Raw genomic sequence first — 9,617 nt, 5'->3', positions numbered from 1 at the left:
AGGATGAGAACATCAGTCATGGACACATTATTATTAAACATGAATATTCAGTCAATTATTTTTCTGTCATCTGAAATCTAGCAGAACATCCATTTATTTTTCTTCAGAATTTTTTTTATTTTAATTTGTTTAAATTACAAACATAACATACATTCAGACATAGCTGGACTCATTACGGTAATGAGAATTTTCACAGAAAATGCAGTAAAATAGAAAACTAATTGATTCCCATGTTGAAATTACACATTGTGCAAGGTAGAGAATGTCTTTATTGTGATGCTTTTTTATATTACTTAATAACATGTTTAATATTTAAAATTATTAGCGCCGTGGTGTTTTAATGATTTCGTGAGAATCACCCATTCGGGGACAGGTGGCTTAGATCGTATCTATCAGACCCGTTACCATTTTGTGGAATAATCGAAGATAATGTCAGTAAATTATGGAGTGCCTCAAGGATCTGTAGGCCCTCTGCTATTTTCAATATATATGCTGCCACTTGGTAATATTATAAGAAAACATGGAATTAATTTCCACTGTTATGCTGATGATACTCAGTTATACATTTCATCACGACCAGATGAATTCTCTAAATTATCTAAGTTGACAGAATGTGTTAAAAATACAAAATATTGGATGACCTATAATTTTCTTCTATTAAATTCAGCTAAGACAGAGGTATTACATATTAGACCAAAAACCTGTACACAGAATCTCTTAGAATACAATTTGCATCTAGAAGGATGGGAGTTATATTAGACAGCAACTTGTCTTTTGAAAATCATATTACATGTTACAAAAACAGCCTTTTTCCACCTCAGAAACATTGCTAAGCTCTGGAATATGCTATCTGTTTCTGATGCAGAAAAGACCTAAATGCAGCTGCTAGAGTTCTTACTAGGTCAATAAAATATGATCATATAACACCAATTCTATTATCTCTACACTGGTTACCTATTAAGTTCCGTATGAATTACAAAGTATTGCTACTGACCTATAAGGCCCTAAATGGTTTAGCTCCTGTGTATTTAACTAATCTTCTATCACCTTACAATCCATCACGCTCTTTAAACTCTGGGCTTTTGATAGTACCTAGAATATCTAAGCCCACTAAAGGAGGGAGAGCGTTTTCACATTTGGCTCCTAAACTCTGGAATAGCCTTCCTGATAATGTTCGGGGCTCAAACTCACTCTCCCAGTTTAAATCTAGATTCAAGATGCATCTCTTTAGCCTAACATTCATATAATGCATATCCTAACCTTATACAGTTATAGCAGATCAAATGTACATGATTATCTTTACTTAATGTTATGAACAGCAGCTACACTAATTATTTTCTATTTGCTTCTGTTTCATCTTGGGATGCCTATCCTGATGTAACTAGAGTGTATGTCAGCTCCAGTTTGGATCCAGCCTATTATGAAGACTTTAGATGCCCAACACATGTGAAGAGACAGTGCCAACTCCTGCGAAGACTTCAGATGATGCAAACTCTGAATCAACATGCACCAATGCTATATTTTCTAAATGTCATAATCATTTGTTAACAAACAAGTATTCATTACTTCAGTGAGCTCATTGTATCTGCATTAAATTATTACATTGTTTAAATTAATACACTTTTGCTAACTGTGATTTTTTAAATGTACATTTCTGAAATACATAACTCTGATAACAGATCACTCTAAATTGTAATATGGACTCATGCACTTTCTGTAAAGCTGCTTTGGAATGATGTGTATTGTGAAAAGCGCTATACAAATAAATGTGAATTGAATTTCTATCAATAATAAGATTGTTTGCCCCTGCTTTAAGGTGATTTGATTCTATGCTGGCTCTCAAAGGTTAACTGTTTGTGATATTAGCCACAAATATTTCTCTCTTTCTTTCTTTACTTTTCGTTATTCTGTTTTTATGTATTCCTTGTTTAAGTTTAGTCGTATGTATTTGTAGTTTAATTTATTAAACACCATTATACGCTTGATTGTCTCTGTTGCTGCTCACCGATCAGTCACTTAATGTTTTGATCTTTAGCAACAAGTTTTTATACTGTTGAGCAGCAAAGTTATTCTTCATGACAAGAAGACTCTTTCTTGAGAGTTGATAAGAAGATCATACTGTCGGTTCGGTGGGCGAACAGATTTGTTGATTTTAAGCTAATTTGCTACAAATATGAAAGGGTACAATTTTTTTTACCATTCTAACAACCTGAGTGGACAATGAAGATTCAGAGATATGCCAGACAAGTGTCATTTTTATTAGCATAATAATAGATGCAGCTAAATCATTAGCTCATAAAAATGACTTATCAGAAGCTGTTGCCTTGCCTAGTCTTTATTCTACACAGCCAAATTTTTCTGGAGAGATCTTTTGTGGTTGAGGTTGGATTTTGCCCAGAGCTAGAATCATTGGGCTTCCATATGAATAGTATTCTGGTCCAATAAACACCTTCACACCATCAGCATCACAGAAGCCGGCATCAATTTTAGGGAAGGGAATAGGCATCTCCTTTTTAACAACTCGGGGTGTGGCCGAAAGATCAACTTCATACATCTTTTGACCTGAGGAGAAAAATCAGACAGTTGTCATGTTGGGAACTCTGAGACACTTACTTACATAACCACAGTACTTTGATAACAGATGTGAGGTATCTCACTATGGGAAATGCCTCGGGTGTGAGCAATCCTGGAAGCGCTATATGCCCCATATCTGTCAGTTGACAGACCAATTAATTCTCAGCATATCTCTTCTCCTTGCAACTACAAGAAGGGAAGTGTGGAAGTGTCAAAAGGGGACTGAGATAGTGCATTAAGGACCACAGACAGATCCCACGGCGGAATCAGTAACTTTGAAACCCTGTTCAAATGCAGCGCACCAACCTACATATGAGTAGGTGTTGACCTGTGGTTTTCCTGTCAACCCCCAGATGGCACGCAGAAATTGTGGCAAGATAAACCTTAACTGTTGAAAAGGTTCTGCCCTTATCCAACAGTTTCTGCAGAAAACAACACATCTGCAACTGAACAGAGGAAAAAGACATTGTATATGTGTGCGCACCACTGCTCAAAAACATTACATTTCCGATCATATGCAGAGTGTGTTGAAGCCACTCTCGCATTCAGAATAGTCTCAATCACCCTTGAAGGCAAACCCGTAACCCTCAAGTTTTATTTCTAATGGTATTCTCTTCATCTTCCTCCAAATCCTCTTCCAAGAGACGAGCAATCACCTGTCCTCCTCTTTATCCCCTGTTAAGGGGTCTGATTCAGGGGAGAAAGTTCAGGAGAAATCTCATCCATTAATGTTCAGCAATGTACCTAGAATAACGGGTTGAATAGTTTAGCAGCCACCCTTATGAGGATCTGCTGAGGAGGAGCTTCACAGGGAAGAGAACAAGAATGAAGTAGGGACCACTAGCAGCGATATATATTAGGGAGGCGGGCCTCTCACATCACTGTGGCGATTGGCGTGTCAGCTGACAGACGTGGTGTAATTGGTGCTTCCAGGATTGGTCACGCCTGAGGCGTTTCCCATAGTAAGATATCATACGTATATTTGAAAGAGAACCAAATGCAATAATGTAATATTTTTTTAATGACAAAAATACCAGGAGCAAGGAAATAGGAAACACAAGGAAAACAGAACCGTGCTCACCAAAGAGACAACCACAAATGGACAAGACCTGACAAGGAACATTGAAAACACAAGGGCTTATATACACACAAGGGTAATTGTCTAACAAGACACAGGTGCACACAATGGACCCTTTTTACTGTGATGACGAGTTTCCAGTTATCACCATCGCAAATTTAGTTAAGTTTGTCATATTTTCAATTAATTTAAATTTATAATGCTATACTTTGTGTTATATTACCTTGGCAGTAAATTATAAAAAAAACAAATTAACACTGCTGCTTGAGTGTTTCTAATACACAGCTGAGGAAGTGTTGCCAAGTTTCACATCATTCTCCTAAATGCTGTAATTAATCTCCATATTTTTCCCTGTTTAAAAAAAGTCATGGTATTGCTGTCATGGATTTTTTTCTTTTGATATTGGAGCAAATAGGAATACAAAAATTATATTTGCTGTTGTCTCACATTCACCACTATAGAAGTTTACCCAACAATGACAACTTCTGCTTCAGAGAACCACGTAAATGTGAAAAGGCTTCATCAGAAACAGGAACTAGAAGCAAACTAAAAGTCCACTAAGGCCGTCCCTGCCTGTTCTGTCACTCCACAGAGACCTTCTTTGAGTTACCCGTGTTCCCTGCCTATATTGTCATGGCTAGGAGTGCCATCTCTGACTTTCCCAAGATCCCTGTCATTACTAAAAAGTCATGACCTGTAGGAGCCACTCCGACATGTATCATGGTTGCGCTTCAGGCGGCCAAAGTTTGAGTCCCGGCATGTGGACCTTTCCTGATCCAGTCCTCTTCTCTTTCCCATTTCATACTAATCCTATCCTATCTCAATAATGGAAAAACACACACACTAAAAAAGAAGAGTCATGGCCTGTCCAAGCTGCTCTGCCTCAACATGGCCTTCAGCCCCACCGGCACCCACCTCCACGTCATATTCTGCCTGTATTTGCTGTTGTTTCAAAATTATTTGTTTGTTTCTTGTTCCTATTTCTCCCTTGTTAATCCTTGATTGTTTCCAGGAATGTCTTGTTAGTCAATTACTCTGGTAGTATGCAAGCAATTGTTTCCTGTATTCATTGTATGGTCTTGTCAATTTCATTACCATTTAGAGGTACATAGTTCTGTTTCTGTGGTTTCTTTGTTTTCTCCTTGTTTTGTTATTTGATTATTTAACTGCATTTGGATCCTCTGTCTCATCTCTGAGAATGTTACAGCATTATTGCATGACAGTAAAGATTTAGTTAGGAATCACTCTAGGAAGTGAAGAGGACATTCAATTAAAATGCTTATTAGTATTACATCCTTCGCTCATCTTGTCCTCACAACATCTAAATACTGTATAGGTAAATGGTGATGAATAATCTGATGAAAATCACATATTATTCCTACCTTGTATAAAGTGTAGAGTGTGCTGTTTTGGACACAAAAATGCTGCATCCACAGGACCATCGATGCCTAGTTCTTCCTTCAGAGGTTTAGGGTAGCCCTCTATGAGAGTAAAATGGACTGCCGACTTGTAGATATAGACTTGACCACCCTATTTGTGCAAAACAAAATAATCTGGTCACCACATGCTGAACACTACCTCTTTAAAATTGTAAAAATGAAAGAAAAGGCTTTGAAATGTCAGGATAAAATAATAGCAATGGAAATCTATTTAAACCTTAGGTTCTTTAAGTATTTATTTTACCTGGATGATGTACATATTATCACCATAAGAAAAAACAGCATCCACTCCACCAGAGATTTCCTTCCATAACCTTGAAATAGGGAAATGGTGACTGCCATCTCGGTGTGTGTCCAAACGCAAGTACATTGCATCTGTAAGTATAGTATAGTTATATTGTGCTCAAACTTTAGATTATTGTCTTATTCTAACTATTAACTACAAGTTTTGCCTCAGTAAACTCAATTACTGCTTTTTAATAGTTAGTAAGGTAGTTGTTAAGTTTAGGTATTGGGTAGGATTAAGGAATGTAGAATTTGGTCATGCAGAATAAGCCATTAATATGTGCTTTATAAGTACTAATAAACAGCCAATATACTAGTAATATGCATGCTAATAAGGAACCAGTTCATAGTGAGAATTGTTAAGTAGAAGTTTCACATATTAAAAGAATAAAACATAGATTGCAATGATAGTGTATTTACCATGGAATGCATATGATTTCCCTTTATCATCTGTGGTGACAGCATGCAGCTTGACCTCACTGCAGCGTAGCCTTCTTGCACCACCTACATGACCTAAGGAACAATTTCAACTTGACATTAAGTCAAAAATTCAAGGTAAAATGAGATATAACAGAGATATACTAACAGAAAAGCTCAGAATGGACATGAAAACAGAACTAATTGACTCACCAAATCCTTCACCGCACGTCATGAAGTAGTGTCGGGCATCCTTAGGATATGTTCCTGTCACCTCCCCAGAAACAGGATGGAATCTAGTAAAGTTGTAACCATGGAAACAGTAATAGTGCTCTAACCAGCGAAAGGCAGATGTGCAGTTTGGCAAGTGTGTCCACATCTTCTTCTTAACTGTCTTTGTCTTGATGTCATAGCTGTAAGTTTCGTTTCCTGCAGAGGTTTATTGTGTTATATATTAATGTGCAAATCACACTCTATACTATAAGGAAAGCACCAAATTCGGAAACACTTTATTTTGATGGTCCCTTTTGAACATTTTTGTGACTATAAGTAACTTTTCAACTACATGCCAACTAACTCTCATTAGAGTATTAGTAGACTTTTTGCTTAATATCTGCTAACTCTTTATGATGGTCTTCCAACAGACATTATACTGACTATAGGTAACTTTGCAACTACATATCAACTTATTCTAACCCTAACCCATAATAGGTGTATTCTGAGTATATAATAGCTTTATAAAGCCACCCAATCTTTAAATAATTAAATTGTAATTGTTGATATGTATGTAGAGCATATGTGATTCAATAACCTTTGAAGAACAGCACTGAATCAGTAATGCATTCTCCGTTGGGACACTCAACAGCAGCATCTAAGTGGCTGGGGATACCAGGAAACTCCTGCTGTATCTCCACAGGGTAGCCTTTCTCAAGGGTGTGGTTGTAAAAGCTAAAGACTTTGTCATCCTTAATAGAAAAATAGAAAATACTCATCAGCATCGAACTGCATGTCTATGGTTGTTATATTATAGACTGTAGGCTTGGGTTTGCACAGTGTGAACACAAATATTTGAATAGTTCCTAGTTGTGCAAAGAACAATTAAAGTTGATTTCAAATTGTTTTGATAAAGGTACTTCCTGTATGGAAACAATTATGAGACAGCTGGTGAGGTACTAGATGTAACTCATAAAAAGCACCAGAAAAAAGTAGATGTGGTCATGAACACTGGCATCATCTTGATGGTGCATGCGGAAGGCTGCATCAACATGACCCAGGTGATGATAGTCGTCCAGTTCTTTGAAGATGCTGCTTGAGAGCTCAGCTGATCCATGGAAACCTTTCCATAAATGGTCACCTGAATATGAATAATAAAAATCAAGAAAGCTATATTAAATTTAACTCGACCTGGCATGGCCATATAAGGACATTTCTAATACATGGTGAGGAATACTAAAAGATGAATGATCAAAGTAGACCTTTGAAAAAGAAAGTGTTTCCTTTTTCATCGGGAGTGATGGCATCAAACTCAATGCCTTTACACCGGTCAGGTTTGGCATCATGGTGCTCCTCCCCTTTAGGATGTTCCTCAGGGGCATCTATGATGATATGATTACATGAATGTATCATTCATGACATCTAGAGCATGCAGTAGTCCTTGCACACTGAGTCTGAGTATTTATTTTTTAACATGTAAAAAATTCGGACAAGAATTTCTGACTCCACCTTTAAGGTCTTCCACACTGCCTCCAAAACATTCATCCGTCATAAAAACAAATTTCACCATTTTTCGCATCCATAGCAAGCATTTTGAGAGGTGTTTTGACAATTCAGAGCCACCGTACAAGGGAACCTTGATGAAGAGTTGGAACTCTCCTTTCTCTCCTCCCGCAATCTCAGGATTGAATGGACCCAATTTTGTTTTCTTCTTTTTCAGAAGAGAGAGGACAAGAAAATCATCCTCACTGCATGAGGACTCCATTTTGTATTGTTTTGTGATTTTTTTAATTTATTTATTTTATAACAGATTCATTAATATGCATGGAACTCAGTGTGCAAGATTTCTGTGCATGGCGAATTTCTGGGATGACAAATACAATGAAGATTTCAGACACAGTGTGCAAGGACCTTAAGTATACTGCCATTGCACATCCAGTCTGTAGTTAAACATAACACATTTAACCCTTAACATAACATCAGTATAATAACATGTTAATAGTAAAAGCCTCCAGTGTGGCAAGAAGAACTTAGCAATTTTTCAAAATATGATGATAGATTTTCATGCTTACCTTTTATCATGACATCATGGTGCCTGAAATAAAGAAAGCAGTTTCAGAGATTTAAGCTTTTAAGCTATAACTATAGGCTATATATGAGTGTATAACCCATAAAACTAACATGAATTAAGCAAGGACAATTTGTAGCTAAAGTGCATGTTTTAGCAAACTGCTGCCTACTGATGAAATATTAAGGCATTTCTGGAAGGCAGCCACATAAATACAAATGCTGTTGTGGACTTTAATCAGTCAGTATCTGTGTTATTGTTTGTTCTGTAACAGCACAAACAACGATAGCCCAAATTTAAGCTTACAAGCAAACAGAGGTTGATGGAAATATACTGGTCAAATATGTCCTAAAAAATAGCTTTTACTCATCACATTTATTCTGCAGAAAGCTAAGTATATACAAGTGTTTTACTGCATGTAAGACAGAGTGCTGTGATTAAACTAACACTTATTTGTTCCAATACATTTGAGGATCTTTAGAAAACTAAAGGCTATTTTGGATCTATTTGCAGTCTTTTCTAGATAGAATGTGATATTGTATCAGATACTCACGCTGGAGCGGCGTTGCTCAGAGCTAGTGCCAAGCATACACACAGGGAAAGAAACAGCGCTGTCATGATGAGCTGTCCAGGTTAGCTGAAAAGGCACTGAAGTAGGGTCTACACCGGGCCTTTATAGTGGTGCTCTCAGTGGGTGGATGCGTTGAATGTTGGAGTGTGAGCTGTAATCCTTTGGTAAACATGACCAAATTTACAGGCAGAGCAGGCCAGAACAGCGGAGAAGATTCCATTATTACAAAATCCCCATTTTAGAAAACAAATCATTAATCCTGTTAACCCTTGTGCTGTGTTGAAAACCCTATAACACTTGTGATGTTTCCGGTCAAAAAAATGCTTATAAATCTCTTGTTATGCTCCGTTTTCACCAAATATTAGATTCAATCTTTTTGTCAGCTTATTTTCTTTCAATTATGACAGGTTTTGTATTTATTTTTGGAACTGATCGAACTTAGGCCTTCTTTATCTGAGCTTATGTACCTCAGTTTTTGAGTGAAAAAAAAAAAGCATTATTTGTGGATAATTTTGTCAATTTTACATAAAATATGGGGGGAAAAATCCACTGTTTATCACAATAGTTAAACATTAACCAGGAAAAGTTTTGAAATGGTTTTATTTTGTACAAAATGGTACAAAGTCACACTTGTGTTGTTCCCGTCAAAAATGACCAGCCTACAAAAAATAGCTTTGTTGTGAAACTGCCAAGATTTTAATTCCATAAGAAATGGGATAACCTTTCACAGGTGAGAATGTGTTGGTTAGCTTTTTAGATATATTAACTTAATATTACAAGATTGAACTATGGTACTTTTTTAATGTTTTTACTTTTACTGTGGTAACTTTTAATGTTATGTTAGCTGACGCCCTCTTGTTGTATTGTGTTAGTTTAGCAAAATCATCTGCTTAAGTCTATTGCAGATATAGATATTCTTACATGTGCCTAACTACGGTAGCAGACGGTCAGTCAACTTGCTCTTGAATTAGG

The 9,617-nt window shown here is 36.7% G+C and overlaps 1 protein-coding gene across 1 annotated transcript; it reads right to left on the bottom strand.

The window, feature by feature from the left end:
- Window positions 1–2,278: 2,278 nt before the first annotated feature.
- Window positions 2,279–8,923, bottom strand: hpxb (hemopexin b). The gene is made up of 10 exons (XM_084110540.1): window positions 8,628–8,923; window positions 8,079–8,101; window positions 7,269–7,388; window positions 6,990–7,147; window positions 6,605–6,758; window positions 6,007–6,222; window positions 5,797–5,889; window positions 5,336–5,466; window positions 5,035–5,182; window positions 2,279–2,562 (listed from the first exon to the last, which is right to left on the bottom strand). Exons 1-10 carry the CDS (start codon window positions 8,690–8,692, stop codon window positions 2,336–2,338), a joined length of 1,335 nt encoding a protein of 444 aa, XP_083966666.1. The 5' UTR covers window positions 8,693–8,923; the 3' UTR covers window positions 2,279–2,335.
- Window positions 8,924–9,617: the final 694 nt, after the last annotated feature.

This window comes from Abramis brama (assembly GCF_963993115.1).
Source record: "Abramis brama genome assembly, chromosome: 4".
NCBI classification, from domain to species: Eukaryota; Metazoa; Chordata; class Actinopteri; order Cypriniformes; family Leuciscidae; genus Abramis; species Abramis brama.
This window is presented reverse-complemented; position numbering and strand designations above follow the sequence as displayed.

What these genes read in the sequence shown, in the direction of transcription:
- hpxb (XM_084110540.1), bottom strand. Translation starts at nt 8,692, where the DNA reads ATGACAGCGCTGTTTCTTTCCCTGTGTGTATGCTTGGCACTAGCTCTG. An exon ending in ACCACATCTACTTTTTTCTG is followed by an intron (nt 6,759 to 6,989) that starts GTGCTTTTTATG and finishes TTTTCTATTAAG; the next exon opens with GATGACAAAGTCTTTAGCTT. An exon ending in GACGTGCGGTGAAGGATTTG is followed by an intron (nt 5,890 to 6,006) that starts GTGAGTCAATTA and finishes ATTGTTCCTTAG; the next exon opens with GTCATGTAGGTGGTGCAAGA.